Source organism: Ochotona princeps, unplaced genomic scaffold (genome assembly GCF_030435755.1).
Source record: "Ochotona princeps isolate mOchPri1 unplaced genomic scaffold, mOchPri1.hap1 HAP1_SCAFFOLD_3093, whole genome shotgun sequence".
NCBI lineage: Eukaryota > Metazoa > Chordata > Mammalia > Lagomorpha > Ochotonidae > Ochotona > Ochotona princeps.
The window spans coordinates 14924-33812 of NW_026697193.1; the positions used below are offsets into that span (position 1 = coordinate 14924).

General features: G+C 49.9%; 1 protein-coding gene across 1 annotated transcript; it reads right to left on the reverse strand.

The window, feature by feature from the left end:
- Positions 1-426: 426 nt before the first annotated feature.
- On the reverse strand, positions 427-17403 carry LOC131478898 (uncharacterized). The gene is given in 15 exon segments (XM_058659517.1): positions 427-663; positions 2401-2511; positions 2701-2849; positions 4095-4218; positions 5411-5558; positions 6458-6657; positions 7918-8053; positions 8598-8797; positions 11047-11175; positions 12527-12577; positions 13418-13470; positions 14280-14363; positions 15527-15590; positions 16590-16708; positions 17361-17403. Coding segments are annotated over 15 exon segments (1848 nt in total).
- Between the last annotated feature and the right edge of the window lie 1486 nt (positions 17404-18889).

Here is an 18889-nt window from a genome sequence, read left to right on the forward strand (position 1 = left end):
CCCCACTGTGATGCTATTCTTTGTAATCTTCCCGCCTTTCCACGCAGGTGGACGAATAGCTTTCTGTGTGATAGAATGAGGCTTCATGTAAGGTTTCTACTAAGATTCTTCCACGCGACATATTTGGTCGTCCACCAGGTAGCGCATCATATGCGTCGCCATCCTGAACATACAATGAAGAGGAAAAACATACCGCCCCCCCTGGCCTCACATTTTCTTCCTGCGCGTGACTATTGCAGCCCCCCATGCTGCGTTTCATCTTTGGATTTCCCTCGCAACCCACACATCCTCGGTAGCTTCCTCTCATGTTGGTCGCTCCTTGTTGGAATGAAACGACGCTGTCCCTCCGTGTGTGCATACGTTCACGTTTTAAGCCAATTAAACTTTCGACATATCACAGTAAAGCGAAGGTAAGAGGAGGGTCGGTTAGTGTCCCGCCTTAGCATACTGCGCGGCCGCCACTTCTTCTTTCCTCTCTTGCGGCAGCTTTTGAGCCGGGGCTACAGGCGGTACGAGCAGTTCCTTGTTGATGGACGATTTCTTGAAAGCCTTCAACTGCAGCGAAAGAGCTTCGCACCTCCGTTCAGCTGCAAGAATCTGAGCCAACACCTCGCTACGGCTAACAAGTAGTCGGTGGTATCTCCCCATGACACGATCGAGAGCCTGTGAAAATCAATTCGAGCACGCATTCTGCGTGAGCGCTCATAGTTTGTTTTTAGTGAGCATCACTAGCGCTGAAGCTTCGTGCTAAGCCTTGTTCGGAAGATCAAGTTCTCTGCTTGACTACAAGGGGCTTTCGAGCGTTGCACGGGGAAATTTGTACGATCATTCTCAAGATAGCTGCGACATTTGCTACGTTGGTGATTATTAGATCGGTCTAGCCATCAAGACAAGGGGCGTGCAGCCAACCTGAACGCAGCACTGTGCAGTCGCTGTAGTCTCACGACATTGTCGATCATCTACATCGGGCACCGTTTTGCTCCGACTTCTCAAATTGTGATGTGCCCGTATGTATGTGTGTGTGTATGTATGTGTGTGCTTGTGTATGTGACCGCCACTTGGGTTAGGGACGCATACGCTCCAGAATCTAAAGTGCTCTGCAACGATATATACATATATACATATATACCTATATATAAAATTATATATATATCAATATTCAGATGAGGAAGCAGCTGCTGGCCCGGATTTGTAGCAAACGCGCTTACCAGTTACACGCTCTGGAATGCACGAAGTAAACGATTGGGGGTGTTCGAGTGACTTTGTGTTTCGCATGTATGTGAGGGCGAACTTGTCAACATCAGCATCTACAGCAGTGCCGGGAGACCAGAACCACTGCCTGTGCACACACATGCATACTCGTTTCATGTTATTTTTCCTGAAGCTCTTTCAACATCAAAAGCCAGCGATGACAGAAAAGTGAGGCACATCCCAGCACAATTTTCTGTGTCGGTCCACATACACTGGCAAATAATAGCAGCGTAGACGATCGTACACGGATAGGAAAGCGCGACCCCAGGGACCGACCTTACGTGTCACCTTATAATGTCACGCCGGCAGTCTGTGCGTAATTACAAAGTATTAAAATGTGGGAACGTCCTCTTCAGGGCTGATTAGAGTGGAACTATGTGAGCAGGCTGCTCCTCCGATCACGTGCAGTTTTGCAAGCCGTGCATAGCATTTGTGGCCTCTAATGTGCACAGCAACAGGCACGCACCTTGGTGAAAACTGTCCTGCAAGACCAATCATGCGGCCAGAAACCCATAAATGGACACATTCGACACGTTGTAAGAACTTGGCACCAGGGAACGACTCTAAACGCTCTTGGGGGGCAAAGACTTGAAAGCGGAGTATTAAGTAACTGCCTGGACCTTGATATTGTGAAGGTGACACTGCTTTGATATCATCAGCGAGTCGCAGAGAGCCGGTGTAGTGAACACTTGTCTGTCTAGGACATGCACATTCCAGCTCACCGTGGCAACAGCACCTCGTAATGTAATCTTTCGTGGCGAACTATCCTATCTGGAGTTGTGTGCGAATGTGGCTAGGTACACGATTGTTTTTTCGAATCGTCAAGACTACCAACATAGTGGCGTACATTTGCATACCGCGTTACTACATACGTGAACTCGTTAGGATCGCACGGTAACCTAGAGTAGGCGCGTAACCGGAGTCGCGTGCTTCCCGCTTGTGGCAATGCACGCGTGTGGCAGCATTTTCATCTCGAAATGCAGAAGTGAAAGCTAGATTATCTCCATGGCATGTGTATTTTGCCACGGTTGCGTGTAGGAGCGACTGGCGGTGCAGGAATTTCTTCAGGTACAATCCTGGCGGGCAACACTGCCTGCTAGGCGCGAGCGTGGACCTTGAAACAAGAGTAGCTCCTTCTAAGATACTTACGCCCCACACACGCAGGTGAATATCTGGTATCACTTTGCTCAGCCTGTTCCAAAAGCGTTGGACCTCCTTCTTGTGGCGTAGGCGCCGTTCTTTATCGGATTCCTTTCTTCCCTGTGAGCCACCAGGCCAACGGCATTCAAACTCAATATAGGCGTTCACGTATACAATTGGTGACCCAGCAGAGACGTAGGCAGGCGTGCGTACCATCTCCGCAGCAAGTAACATGCTCGAACCGGGAGATCAGGAAAGGCGGGTCTTCGAGAGATGACTGAGTGCGTTCTGCAGCTTTATTCATCTCACCTGCGTTTGATGTCGATGCTTGCGCTTTTTGTCGTTGTCGGGGACTATCTCTGCCAGAGCGAGGTTGTGCTTCTCTTCCATAAAGTCTTCCAGCAAGCGGAGGACGTCGTCTGCGTCAAAGTAGAGCGTTTCGTCATCATCATCTTGACCTGCAGACCGTCAGCGTAGAAGCAACCAAACGGGACAAAGTTTTTACAGCATGTAACTGCTGCCCTACATGCTTCTCTGCCACCTGCGCTAGACCCCTGTGTCCTCAGACGACGTAAACTCGGCAGTGTACGGTGCTCGTCGGTGCGATACCGCCCGCTGCACCATGTCTTCGCATTCCTTCCCTCTCCAGAGGGACACCACTCTGCATCAGTGCCCCCCCAATAAAAGAATGCAGATGCATAGTCAGTGTTTTTCCCTGAATAGACCGTAGCGACCCTGAAAAGCTGATCTTCGTCTGGCGGTGCTTGCAAGCGTTTGGCGCTGCTTCTTGTAAGGGAATCTCATCAAGAACGTTTTCCCTGCTGCTGTGCACTATACACACTAGTGGTGCATCACCGCCTGATGCGACCCTACCCTTCTTCTGACAGACACCGCCCCATTTCACAGGATGAAAGTCTAAACCACGAGGGGCGAATTCCCCGAGCAACGATGCGTAGGCTATTCACATGTGTTTGCAGTAAGCCATCGAATACACGAAACCATCTTTGGCGCTACTTTACTCTCGTATTGCTTGAATCTACGCGCTGTCTCCATCAGCATCACTACGACTTGCACAGCTCTGCACGTGAGTTGGGCGTTTAAGCCGTGGTCGATGTCGCTACTTGCCAGAAAACTCCTCGCGAAAGAAGTGATGTGACATTCAAAGGACTTGGTCCTTGTTTCGAGTTTGAGCCGGCTTCTTTAGCCAAACTATTGAATACTGTATACATGGTACATGTGACATTGCTGAGACGGTACGGACTCGATTATTCAGATCGAAGGAGGTCGCGAGCATATGGGCGACACACGGGAGGTCTCTCACTGACTTCGGCCCTTAAAGAACGAGAAAATACATCATATTCCACCTTTTCAATGTAATCGCTAAATAGTCGGAATACAAACGCAGCATCCGTACATCCCTTCAGAATCACGGGCACTGAGAGAGTGCTAGCGACACAAAAACAGGTGGTCAGGATTGATCTCACGACCACAAGGCGACTCAGCGACGAGGACCGTAGCAGCCACAAAATATACCGGGCCGCAGGAAGAGTCATGAGGCGAGAGCGCTGAACCTCTAGCAGATGTCCACTTTATTCATCAAAGGCACCCTGAGTATGCAAGGGAAAGCGGTAAGCGTTTTACACGCCGTGCGAGGCAACCTACATCATGGAAACTAGAACGAGACTGGAGACTAGAAAACTTGCCTTGGTAGAACATGGAAACCAGAAGGTCTAAGTCAGCTTGGCAAGTAACGCCAACGCTTTCGAGAATGCTATGCACCTCCACCAGCCGCTGTTCTTCCTCGCTGAGGTCTTCCGTCTGCTTGCCCTGGCAGTAATGCAGCAGCATAAGCATATCCGTTCATCTCCTTTCACTCTTGAAGTTCGAAGGGACTATTAGATGGCGCCAACTGCGCGATGTAGGGTGTGCAGGAATACAGATAAGCTGTTACTAGTAATTGGAGGCTGCTTGTCGCCTCGGGGGAACCCCTTCATACCATCGACCTAGTCAGGATTTCACAATGCCTAACGACAGATTCTGTATCCTTGCACGTGAAGGCACACCATAGTTGTGCATGCATTCATGTGGTGTGCGTGGGCCCGCCCCTGTCCTAAAATTCCGTCCGTATTGTGCATCTTTAGCAGTAAGAGACCGGCAGCCACACGATTACCGTCTCCATACTACACATAATTGTTCTAGCCTGACTCGGTATGTCTACAGGCCTTCTAATTTTGAGACATATACTCGACAGAAGTTGTCGCTATAAGTGTTCGTGCTCCTGCTTGTTTTCATAAGCTGATCGTATGTTGCGAATAGGACGGCTTTTCGAAGCATCAAAAAATCAACACGAGCTGGAGCTGCTGCTCCGCCTGAAACTCCCTGAGTGTTGTACGAGGCCACACGTCGTAACATTGCTGCATAAGACAAAGTAGTTACTGCTGTCCTTGTTGCCCGCAAGATAGTGTTGCATCATGGTCCGTACCGCTTCCACGGAGTCGCGATTCTATTACTTATGCTGCGTAAAGCAGCTCTCTAAGCACACCTCTGCCCGTGTTGTGCAGTTTTGAGCCTCTTATCTCGTCCAGTGCTCTGCCTGACTCGATGGTCCACAGGCAGGGATGTGCCCCAGCCCCTAGTGTAGTCGTCAACTTGTGACGGCGCTCTCTGCAGGTCTAGCTAGAAAAGAGAAGCACACACTTGATGTCCTGCGGACACTTCTTACCTGCGACCCATGTACATGACGGCATCTCTGACGCGCAAGTGGACACTCGCGTACGCAAGGGTGATGTGGCCGAAGTTCACCTAAGTTAAGGCCACTCAGCAGCACTCGTAGTCCCACTTTGGACAACAAGGGCTGCGAAGTGAGTGCGCAACAGGCAGCATTATCTTAGGTACTTGCGCAAGCACCAGATCCTGCATGATTGTATGCAGAAGCACCGATTCCTCCATAAAGCACACCATGTGTAGGGCTCGGTACTATCCATCTGTCGAAATAAGTCGTCTTGTGTGTTGTCCCTACGTGAGATGCGATGAGGAAGCGACAGGCTTCTGCAACGAGGTCGAGGACCTTTTTCAGTTTCTCTGCGGAAAAATGTGACTTCAGGACTCCTGCCCCCCCGTCTGTTCCCGTCCTCTCGCTCCCTTCCTTCGATCGCGTCCCTAGTATACTGCGACAAGCGCTAAACGCCGATACAGACGGCACTCCGTGGCTCTTTTGGAAGCTGCAACACCGATCGTGTCACATCAGTAAAATGATGCTGACTTGTTGCGCTATGAATTGCGACAGGTCGCCCACTGCGCGCGTCATTGCAAAAAAGGTTAAGGCTGCGTGTTTTTGCAAGGAAGGACGCTGGGCCGGAGTGGAACAGCTACGGTAAGTAAAGATGGGACGATTCACGTGCGCTCGTGTAACTCTACCTCAGCGAAACAATAGCGGCGCTCTAGGCTGCACACTACTATCTAAGGAGTGGCCGTCCGCCACGTCAGAATAGTCATCGTGTCGCTTGGGGGTACTCCGTAGATGCATACAATGATACACACAGGCACGCGATTTCCGTGTCCTAGAGACGCCGAAGTTGGTGAGTGCCGTGCGCGATTGAGGCGTCAGCAGTACGCAAGAAGAAAAGCAAAGTATGTGGCTCTTTCGCCGTCCTGGTAGCCACTGCTGGACTCTGTGCACTTTTCTATTGGAGACCTGCCCCGCACTCTGTAGAGGTACCTTCCTGCTAACGATTCCGATGCCATCGAAGAAGCTGCCTTCCTTCCATTGACAGAAAAAACGAGGAAGTAGTGGCAGTTATAGAAACACGTAGAGGTAAGTAAAGACGAAAGAAATAAAGAGGAGCAATTCGTGAAAGAAGAGGAAAATCTCGTCCCACTGAACAAGGAGCCCTAATTCTGCAGTGTCGATCGCCTTTGGCGCGCCTGTGCTGCAGTTCATTGTGAATGCAATGCCACTGTAGTACCTTCTTTGGCTCCTGCTGCAAGCGCTGCAATAAACAACCAGTTTTTTAGCCGCGTTCTACGAATGGGCATGTGCAGGTTTCAGTGGAATCGTGCTACTTACCTGTCCACTTTTCCCGACGAAGATCCCGAATGAAATGTAGTGGTTGCTGCTTCGGACAGTCCGTCGTACGTAGTAGTTTCTTCCTCGAAAAAACTAGCCCCACCAGTCTCAGCTTCTGCAGGTGCCGTGAAAGGTAAACAAAGCTGCTGTTCGTGGATGCTCTTGTCTGCTTCCAGCAGGAGCGCCACAAGCTGACGAGCCTGTTGTCAAGCGAATCCACCCACATCACGGGTAAACAAGAGGAGAGTACACGAGTATTACGCGAAAGGCATACAATTGAACACTTATGCGCGGAACTTCACGTACTCTCGTAGATTTGAAGGGGAAAATTTGTGCAGTAATCTCGTGCCATGATGGATCAAGGTAGAATTTCGCGTGCAGCGGAATGCATTAAAATAGTATACTCGTGGAGTTGCAAGCAGGAAAGGCAAAAACGCTGCGCTACTGCACGCGCGTCACGAGGATCATCGGGCGTTTTCGCCTAGGGAAGCAGTGTCTGCAGTCGCTGTAGTAAAGAAGACAAGTGAATGCATTCGCGGTGGGGCTCTTATATTTGCTTCACTTTGTCTACAAGCAGGTATCCTCAGATATCTGAGAGTTGGGGGATTTTTTCTGTGGAGGAAAGCAGTGTCTGCAGCCGCTGTGATAAAGAAGACAAGTGAAGGTACTCATGGTTGGGCTGTTATATCTGCTCCGCTTTATCTACAAGCAGATATCGTCAGATAGACGATTACTAGCGGCTTTGCTTTCACTCAAACCGCTGGTCTGTGTCAATAGATGTTCTGGACAGCCAGACAACCACGAGTTGTTAAACGAGAAAAGCTGCATCAGCCGGCTGGTTTAAGTGGTTTACAGCTGCCCTACGTGACCACCAAGCTTTGACTTTCACAACCTACGGACGGGTGTATGTCACAGTATCAGTACGTTTCCATGTACTGCGGTGACGGTGCAGGACGCAGCTACAATATCCAAACATATATGTATACACATGTGAGGGTGAATCTGATGCGTCTAAATAGCTCTCCAGTGAGTGTATGGCTGCAAAGCGACCTACAACACATGCCGAAAAACAACGCCAGCACTCGTATTCCCGGAGACCATGACTGCTACAGCGACAGTAGGCAGACTGCACCGCAGCGAGTGTCGGCCAAGGAACTGTCAAACCTTTAGGGCAGTTTCCAACGTTTTCCCTTTGGAGTCTTCAGGAGCAACCTCTTACGTGCATTGGTGTGTTGCTGTGGGATACGGCTGCAGACAGCTTATTCAGGGCAGATCATAGCTTGTCCTTCTCCCCTTCTTATACGGACTGGCGCGGATCGTGCTGCTGTTGTTCAGGTTGCCTGATGCATACCCGGGTACGAAATTGTGCACTTATGACTGCGAATATCGAGCGTGTGAGTGCAGGCGACTGCTGTGCACAAATTAAGGACTGCACCTTCTATTCAGGTTTGGCAGCCCACCTCTTGCTCGTGTGAATGCCACGTTTCCCTGTACAGCTGTTCATCGGCTGCTTTAAACAGGGCGCTCTGTTCCCGAATTTGTTGGTACTGACATCGAAGCCTCTTGAACTCTTCAGTATACTGCGCATTAGCGAGGCTGCAGTAAGGCAGTTATGAGTTGCAGATTGCATATGGGGGCCAGCAGTTTGAATTTGACTGTGCATTAGTACTAAGTATTCAGCACCTCCCTAAATCTGGTGCAAATATTGTCACACCTGTATTGTTGTCACACATGCATGTGCGTCGAATAACACCGTGCACGCTTAGCGTCGCGGTCTGTCAAAACACTTTCACAGTGCGATGGAAGAGGTAGGAGATGCTACCGTGCTAAAATAGTTTCGTGAAGATGTATTGCTGCCAGTTACGCCATGACGGGTACACTTTCCAACTGACACTTTAACTGTAGCGCGCGCTGCATCAGAAACCGTGAGCACGTTTGTACATGATGTAAAACAAGCAACACCGTTCTGAACATTGGCATACACATACACAGGTCCTATATGCAGATGAGTTAGCACCTGCTTCACGCCATTCGCGAACCGGTTGACGCTGATGTGTGCCACTGTCTGACAAGTCATCTACTGCGAACGTCTCTGAGCGTGAGCGAGTCCTGAAAAGCTTCAGAATCTCGTTCTACGTACTTGTACTTTTTTTCCATCGCGTTAAACTTTTCTATGATGCCGCTCAGAGCTCCCCGACACTTATTTGCTTTGTTTTTGTAAGCCAACACGAGTGCAACGTTCTCTTTGTTTCTTTCAGTTAGTACGTGTACGTTGTAATCTAGCTTTTCCTTGTTAAGCTGGTAAGCAGCCATCATTTTCTCCAAGTGTCGCTCGAGTTCCTACAGAAAGAGACAAACAAGTGACGGCTTCGCATGTGTACACAAACTGAAGGCTGATGCGGGGAGTGCAAACACGTCTCCGCATCAACCTACGTCTGTCGTGACCACAGCTACTCCGCTTGTGCTGCTCCTGTGGTGATGCACTCTTCACTAGCAGTGTTGGCGGAGGGAGCGACTGCAGCTTTCAAACCGCACAGGCTGCACACCAGCACAAGAAGATGCTTGCGGTGCCTTATAAACCCTAGGATTATACGGCCGCTTACATGGATGTTGACGCAGCTGTGCATTTTAGGGATTAGGCGGGTTCGCATACTCCGCCCCAACCACCGCAGTTCCCTTTCTGTCTAAAATACAAAGGAGGGAATAGTGCGGGTACTAGGCAACACGATTATATAAACGCGGCGGGGTATGTTTGAGACGCTGAATCTCTCGTACGATCCATACGTACCGTACGCAGGGAACCGTGGGCAGCATCGATATCCACCGGTATGTGAATAACGACGACATCGGCGTAAAGCATGTGTTTAATACTCTGCCTGAGAAAGAGAGTGGTGCAGCGACATTTTCGGTCAAGGAGTAGTACCGGCCATTGCACGTGTCACAGCAACTACTGTGCAAGGCACGCACTGCGACGTTAGAGTACTCCGTTGCGAACGTGAGTTTTCCAGGCAGACGGGTATAGATCATCACAACAGCCGCTACAGCGTCAAACTATCTACTACTTGACGATTCATAACCGAAGGAGGAAGAGTCTCATTACGTTATTAAGTCGAGCGACCCCTGATAGCGGCTGCTTCGGTCCAGCGGGCTAGACTTTGACATAAAGGCACACCGGTGCTAGGGCGCGTTTCACCGCATGAAAAAGCGGCGACGCGGTGCACGCGCCATAGTCTTTGGAGAGGTATAAGGGCACTTCTTAGTTTTAGACATGTTTACAGATCCTGACCTCCGAGAAGAGTTGGCTGTATGCAGATACGGTGGCCTGCGCAACTTTCTTGTATATGTCGAGCGTGCACAGTCTGGTGTAACAGTAGTGTTCTTCAGGTCGATTGTGGGTGCGCCTTCATACATAAATTTTTTCGCGCTCGCCGCCTGCCCCGACCTGTGCAACGGCTACTTTTGAGCTCTGCGTTCCCTACTGGCTCACCTTTACGGATGTACCCGGACGAATTCTCGCTCGCAAGAGAACGCTCTGACTGCGTGGTTGTCAGTGTGTGTATGTACAAGAGTGTGGCTACGAGAAATTATTGGTGATCTGGCTTTCAAGTATCTCTGCATAGGTATCTTTATGATAAAAACGATCCACAACCAACCGGACCGCATTACGTATCACCCAGTGTACCACTTCTCTACTTCAATGCTTACAAAGGCTGCTGCACTGGTGCGAATGGCATCACTTTTGTACGACAATTTGACGGGAAGCAGAAATCCGGAAAAGAGAGAAATTACCTACTGGCAGAGCCCAGGTACTTTTTCACGGTGTTCCGCACAGGCTCGCCACCACCGTATCGCCTTTTTTGTGCGTCAATTTTCCGTTTACTCAGGTGCATCTCGAACGACCACTTGCGTGTGCCAGTAGACTGCCATGTGAATGCGTGTACGAGCCACTGCCATCCACTATTGAGTGTTATCTCTTTCGATCTAAGGATTATGAGGTAGTCGCGGGCTGACTCCGGAAAACCCCGATCATGTGACGTTGCATAAATGAACGAACCAGAAGCGCAAGTGAGACTGGTTACGAGCTCCATCCCTGTGATGTCTGCGTTGCACTGGGCCTTTCTGAAGCTCATTCGTAGCATTTGTACACGCACACTCACAAGCCCTCTCTTGGGTCTGTGCCTGAATACCTGTGCGCGCCGCACATGGCAATCCACTTCATGACATCGTATACAAACGCCAGGCAAACGACCTGTTTACAGGAAGCAGTTAGGTGTGCCTAAGCACTTGCCTGTGGTATCGAACGAATCACCGGTCACGTCTGTCAGCACTGCTGCCGTTGACAGCAGTCAAGGATACCAAATATGTTCAGGTAGGTCTGAGTGAGAAGGTGATTTTCTTACAGCTTGTAGAGACAGGAAACGGGCGCGTCACCCCGCCTAATTTATAGCGGTAAAGATACGTCACTAAGTCATGACTATACCTGAGAGTTATACCGAACCCGCACACGTGGCTCGCCAAGTGCAGTAGGTGTTTCACCTGGGGATGCTGATAGTTTGACATTCCATAGAAATATGTTTCTGTTCGCTCACTTGTATCACTCGTTGGTGCTCAGTCTTCCGAGCCTGGTGGTCTATTTCGTCTTTCTGCCGTTGCTGCTCAAAAGCTTCCTCAAAGTCTTCGTAGCGTCGGTTGCGGGAGTCGATTATTTCGTGTTCTTCCTGCAGTTCGCGCCCGCGTCGACAGCAACGCACAGCCCCAAAGCAGCAAGTAGTAGCCGAATAAGAAGTAGCACCATTACGATAGGAGATAAGAGCACTCTCCGGTCTTGGTAGCGGACGTCATCAACAGGAACAGAGCACACGTCAGGTGAAAGCACAGCAGGCACGGCATCCTACACGTATCATTGCGCACGCTCACACCCGAAGCAGCAGAAGAATCACTAGTCGGCAGAAGGTCAATAGCGGAGAAACATAGTAGAAGACCACTTTGCTGCTCTTCTGCATCGTGGGAGTATGCACAAGGCGTTCCGGATCATCGCCGTACTCTGCATAGACTGTAGATGAATCTCTCCCGAGGCATGTGAAGTTGTTTGTCAGTTTCGTTTGCGAACCACCGCGAAAGTGAGTACCTGATTACCTATCAAAGACGGCAGCTACCGCTACCAAGATGGCATCAGTAGCACCAGAAGCCATCGAGACACTTAGAGGCCATTTATGGAGACAGTTACAGCAGCAGCAGCGGCAGCCGCGTTGCAGCTCAAGTAAGGACTCAGAAATCCGTGTACAAGGCAGAGTCTCTCTGGATTGTGCTGTGTGCCGTGCACACCAGGACGATCACCTTTCAGTCACTCGGATCGCGTGTAGAAGCACGCGTATGCTGTGACGTGTAAGCCGGTGCTTTTATCCTGTGGGCGCCGGGGCGCATTGGTGACATCTGCAAGGCAAGTGGTGCTATTTTTAAAGCTGCTGTAGACGGCAACTGTAATACAAATCGAAAGGAGCCAAAGCTCGTTCTGGATCGGATGCACGCAAACGCGCAGTCAGTTGAACGCTCTACTTCTAAACCAGGCAGACACTTACAGCACCTCCGTCTTGCTCGCGCGCAGTATACACTCAGCTGCAAAGCGGGGACCGTTGCTCATGCAGGTCGCATCCGACAGCAGTGGCTGCCCCGCTTAAGCACACCGACGTAGGCACTGAGGGTAGATGTAGTTACACGCGTCGACCGCATGAGCAAATCCGGTACCGCACGTTGTCTAGTGTCCAGTACCTTCTCAAGATGTGCAGGCGTAGTGTGAAGCGTAGGCTTTCTTTTGCTTCGGTTTTCCTAAGCTTCGTCCGCTATGGGATGACATGGTATGCTACCGCATATACAGGTCCGTACAAGGTACGTCAGATCACGTTGTGCATTCTGCTGCTCTTAAACATGGGGTCACATGGAGCACTGGGCGCTTCCGTGCTGCTTTGCCCCGAAGCACGACCTTTACTACACTGAGCAAGCTGAACACTCTACCATGCCGTACAGACGTTCTGGGAGCGATTAAACATCCATAGAGGGTGTATTGCGTACCATGTTCTTTCGTCGCTCGAAAAGGGCATCCAGCTCTTGTTTATTTTTACTCTGTGCCGACAGACACCATGACAGGACCGTATGGCACATTGTTCAGCTGGATATTTAGGGTGATTTCATCTCGATCATGCCCACAGCCGAGGTTAGAGATGTTCAAACAAATTACCGGAAACAAGAGCGCTGCCGTGTTTGCATGCATGGAATTACAGAGACCTACGTTTTTGGACATAAGACCCAGTGAAAATGTTTTTCTCGGGTCGCAACTGGGTAATCGCTTGCACTTTACTTGGGTGCAACCCTCCTCGGCTGTAATGCCTTTCTGGAAGCGCTGACCCCATGACACTACTGCGTTTCCTCCGGCGGTTCCGACTCACCGACACCACCCGTTTTTTCACGTCCACTCCCATGTAACTGTGTAGGTATGCGTATACGTACGCATACATGCATGTTTCAGGTAGGTATATATATATATATATATTTTGCAAATGTGTGTTCAATTTAGTACGCGTCTCGTAGACTCTATTGCGGAAATATACGTAGAGGTGCATGTCCTCGTAAAACTCCACAAGATGAGCACGCTTCCTGGATGCGAAACTCCTTGCTTTCTCTTACGTTTCTGAAGCATTACACAGGCATTTTAGACGCTGGTGCGCATTTCCCAAATCGCTCGTGGTCTTCCGTGCGTGTGTGCATTGGAGCTCTGCAAATATCTGGGGTTTATGTGGACTTCAGGAACGAGCTATGAACGTGGATGCAAAAGAAAGTACTGACGTCTGTCTCCTGGGTGAGTTTTCTTAAGGAAGAGCTGCCAGAGTGGAGGCAAAGCAACGAGGTGAAGACTGTCTACGGTGCAGCCTGCGTGAAGGCGACTAGGTTGATGGTGCTTCGGACCATGCGTTCTGAGCGTTCTTGCTCCATCTTGTCTTCTATCAGTAGTAGCGCCTCTGCAACGAAAAAAGTCCACATAGCAGCTCCGCTAGACACAAGGGAGTATCCCTCTCTTCTACCAAAACAACAGGAAAGATCTCCATTTCTTTGACTGGCGTACTGACGTAGGCGTAGAGCTTATCGTCCACACGGGTGAAGCAACAGGGAAGGACACCTTAGGAGCCGAAGCAGGTTAGTGATGGCAGGAGCAGGTGCCGCGAGCGAAATTAAGAGTGCGAAAAGACAGCGGCTACTTCGCTTAAAACGTTGTATTATCGTGCAGTGGCCCGTTTTTGCGAAAAGCAGCAATGCCTGGATAAATCCACATGAGAGCACGGCAGCGCCTTTCAACCGGTGAGGTTGATGAGCAGCCTCAGGCGCCATAATCTTGCTATTGCTACAAACACCGACGTCAGCAAAGTTACGCATTTGCTGGCTGTCTAGCACGGCAGTCTGTGTCATGAGTCGCGGCACGACTAGGCGCAGAAGAGTCTGTGGCTCAGTGGCTCCAGTCGCATACCTCTGCAAAAGACTACATCTCTGGAGCAGTAAAGGGAAAACGTCGGGTGTTTTCGAGTGCTACGGCTGTTATGGCTACTCCTAGTTTCTGACGCCTCGCTTACAATGTAGCGGCTTTGAAAGCATAAGACACTTCTAGGCTACAGTTTGCAGAGCAAATGATGAGATAGGAGGAGGAGGATCAGCAACCGCGTAGACTATTCTGTTAATAGTTGGGTAAAGGCGCGGAAGCAGGCTGGTTGTGTACTTTTTTTCTTCAGTCAGCATGAAAATGCGGGTGAACGTCATTGTCAGGCTCTATACGTACCCCTGTATCTTGTTTGAAGCTCTTGGTACTGATTCCTCATGAGCTCGAGGAGCTGAGACATCTCTTCTCGCTGTTGTTTCAAAGCTACAAGAAGCAGACCCATAGCATCAGCCTTGTACACGCTGGTTTCCTGCGGTCTAAAGAGCACGCTGTCGCACTTGCACATGCATATGCATCTACCAGTTGAGCGAAAGAGGGCTGTCTCGTTTTCTTCGAATAGCTTTTCATCATGGAAATAAGCTAAATCAGTGCTTGTACCCTTCTGACCCCTTAAATATATGTGTAAAAAGCGTCCTTAGTACAACGTATGCATTACCCGCAAGTCTTCACTAGAGTACAAGTACACTTCATGCACAAGGTTTGCCTATGAACAAGCGTGCTAATGTGCGGAGACGTGGGCGTCTCTTTGTTCTTGTGACGAAATACCAGCGTAGCGAGGCAGGAGTTCCGGCTTCCAGTGTCCGCGGACGCCTCTTACGCTTTGCAACCCAGGGTCATTCTTGAGGTACGTTCACAAGTCACAAGCAGGTGTGCTTTTGTCTTCAGAGTCCCGAAATGGTGTGTCTACTTGCGAGGAAAATGATGAGGTATTTGCAGACACCTCAGTGAGCATCTGCACGTCCGCCGATAATCTCTCTACTATTTCCACTACTTGCGCTGGTAGGTATTTGTGTCCCCAACAGCAGCTGACAAGTAAACGAAACAGGATGGAGCTGGAATCACTTGCTGTGCTTTCACTATGCGCAGGCTTCCGTGAGGAAAATGTGTTCAAAACGATAGCAGGCAGGCTAGATGGAACGAGCAAGAGTTGGTATGCTCCCGCTGTGAGCAGGCTTCCCTTGCAAGAGCAGGACCGATATGGGAGAGAACCACACGTCGTACGTGTAACAGTGAGTCTAGCAGGTCCAACACCACTGCCACCAGCAGTGCAGTACTCTGAAAGAGCGCGGTTGACATGACAAGGGGCTGCAGTGGTAGGAGCGAAGGATGTTGCAGTCACACAGCAGCAGTGTCAACAAAGGCGAGCCAACGCAACAACAGAAACTGTAGGCACACACACCGCATCGTTGCTGTCGCTGTACAGTTGACGATCTTGTCAGTGAAGCACCATCACTCCCGCTGGCTCATACACTAGCAAGGATGCCACAGAGGCCTCAGGGGGCAGGTGAACGTGTGACGTCACCACTGTGGAACCTTCTTAGATCTGTGCGTCAGCAGGGGGGACAAGCACTCGTGCAGCTGAATACCATTCACAAAGGCTTCGTCACGCATCTCTTTCTCTTCATCAAGCTGCTGCTCCACCTTCTTCTTCTTATCATCAGCAGCGGCACACACTGCCTACAAGAACATAGGTAACAGTATCGTATCAGCACTAATTCACCATGATACCGCAGAGTCGACAGCATCGATGTCTCTGCCGTGTGAAGCCTAGCAGCCGGGTTCCCTGTAGGTAAGCGGCCACCAAGGATTCTGGAGCAGGTCTTGCCCTGCACCATTATGGTTATGCAGTGGAGCAATCTTTACTGTATATCAAGACGTGCAGTGGTCTTTTTTTCTTATACTCTTACTATGTGTACCTTCCCAGCTCTCCAAATAAGAGTTGCAGTTTGTGTGCAGCTACGTTAAGGTACCTCGTCTAGGATACTGATGGCAGCAAATTAGATAGGCACCAGATATGCCCGCGTGACCCAGCTGAACGATAGCGTCGGTACTGCAGCACTAGAAGCTCTTGGACATGTCCTACACCAAGTACAATTGTGCGAGTGCCGGAGCTCCGAAAAAGAAGTGCAAACACTGGTGCAGTAGTCACGCATATGCATGGACGCAGCGCTTTATGCAATGAAAAGCAGCTGTTGTGTCGCCAAGTGACACGGAGTTTAGCATTGATGGAGGCAAACGCAGGTCGTGTGCATCAGGCTGCAGTCAACAGCACCAGTCTTCAACGTAGTGTAACACCACGCTAGGCCCCTTCTGAGCCTCCGGCGACGGTGAATATACGATAGTTTGCAATACGAGTGGGTCGGAAGTACAGGGCTCAGTGTACGGTGACCAGGGTCTCACACCAATATCGAGGCGGCTTGCAACATGCCCCAGTAGCAGCATTATTTGTCTATCCGACAGATAGTCGGGAAGCTTCGGGGATTTCTGCTGCAGTGGGGCGTATATCGGAGCTGGATTAGTAGTTGACGTTCAGGTGAGACAGGCAGCAAAAATGCCTATCCATGTGTCACCATGTGTGAAACCCAGATAAACTGCTAGCATTTCATAGTCACAGTAATGTCCAAATTCTCTAAAAAGTGCTGGAGACACAGTAGGGATGACGCGAGAGCAGCGTCACGTTTTCACCTTCATCTCCTCGAAAGCAGCAGACAGCTCTATTGGACAAGACAAGCTAAGCAGCTCTTCTCTGTTAACGAGTCGCCTCCGAGCTTCCAAAGATGGGGCGTCAGAACCATCACCAGCTTCACGGGGATTCGAGCATTGAGATTGCTTTTCATGACTTGACGTAAGAGACGACCGCGTCAAGTTGAATGCGGACGTGAGCGAAGTCCGGGGTTGCAGCGCTTCCGTTTTCTCCTCCCTCAACTCGCTGAGAACTTCTTGAAGCAGCGCTTTTCTCTCTACAAAGCAAACGCATGCAGTTGCACACCATCCTTTTCGTGGGACGGCTGGCTCAGGAGTGTCCTTCTGGATTTTTTCCTCAGTCTTCATCGTTAAAAATTCAGGCATGTATACATATATCTCTGTCTCTTCCTCTATATTGAGGATAGTATTTCTCTGAGGTAGTTGCGCTTGCCAACGTCCATCATTCAACCACGTTCAGGTGGGCACAGCGACTGATCTAGAGCTATTTTAGCGTAGAGTCTCTTCCCTACAGGTTTAACTCCAATCACGCGCAAGTATATTTATGAGTCTATCCAAATATATATATGTATACATACATGTCTTTCCTATATATACATCTGATAGTTCAATTGCACGATATGAACCTGGCGATATACAGTCATTTCCCATACACTTGGTCCAGGGTGCAGAAAATCGAACATCTGTCGTCCCCACGCACGAATCTCGAAATGGTACCTGCTTTCCAGGGCGCTAATACATACGCGTGTCTTTCCGCCATGCTACGGGCTCTGCTGCAGAAGACGGAGGCCCGGTGAAACGCGTTTGTGGAGTCACGGGAACTGCTGTTTACAAGGCAGTGAGAGACACTCAGCCCTAGGGCGTCATTGACTGATGCACGTTAACGAAGCCAACGGACTTCGGCTTCTGGAATTCACGTTGTGTCGCTGGTGCTTGCTCTCCGGCGAAAAAACGATTCACGATCTTTTACTAGATATCAAATTTGGCAGGACTGCTGTTGCGTTCAGTAACTTAAGAAAAAGCGGTGCGTAGTAGCCCTACGTTCAGCCGTTTGCCTCCGAGCATCGTCGCCGCTCCGCCGTTTTTCTTCGTATTCAGCGCAGAATTCATGTATAGAATCCCATGTCTGTTGTTGCAAATCGTTCAGCCGCTGCACCTGCTCTGCAATGACTTGGGCAACTGCTGTCGGGACATTGGTAGCTGAAGAGTTTGAACGTGCAACATCAGCGGCTGCTGCGCCAGGAACGGGGCCGTTAGTCGCTGGTGTGCGTACGTGCGGAGTTCGATGCACGGAAGAACACACAACGAGACGCACAGCGAAAGAACGGATGCTCTTTTCGAGTGTTTGAGGAATCCTCAAAGTAGTTGAAAAGCAAAAGAGGTCTAGTTGCCTTCGCGACATGCCAGCAGCCGTGCCGACACAAACAGGGCATATTCAATAGGCTGCCTGTCCGTTAATGATGCACGTGATAAGCAAGGGGTATTCAAGACGATATTGAATGTGTTTTTTCTTGATATTCAGACACGAATGAACAGTAGTCAAACACGCGGATGGGCGGAGTTGTGATATGTCTCTGGTGCGATTACACTGAAACGAACGATAATATTGACACATTCTTGGATCTAACTTACCTGCTGTGCACGAAAACGCACAAATGTGTTGCCACCATTGGAAAGGACGGCATCCTCTGGCGGTCGCAGCGTACGAGACACAGACAAGCGACCTTTCTTACTTCGGGAGTGGGCATGAAGGTTGTGTGGATTTCTGCTGCTCAAGAAGAGGACAGTTTACGATACCGGTAGGGACACTAGTCTGTAGTCGTGGTGACGGACTCTCACATCAGGCCATGGAATACGTGACTGTAACCCTAGTGAAGCAGGAGCAATACCAGGCGAGGAGAGTCATGCAAGCTCGTGGATCACACTTGGGGCGGTGGCTACACCAATTACATGGCTACACTATTAGTCAGAAATCACCGGAGGACGTTATTAGCGACAGCTTATGTGCGTCACAGCTCGATGGCACGAGAGTATACACGGGAAAACGACTATTTGCTACGACTCCTAGTAGCGCAAAACGCTTGTACTCTCCGTCTGCAAGAGAAAAATGCAGGTGTACCCAGTATAGAATCAGGTGATGAACAGCAAGGAGCCTTCTCGAAAGGGGCACCACAACAGGACGAGTAGTAGCACCCGAGACTGGTAATCCTATAATGTCGAGAAATGGATCATGGCAACAGCAACGA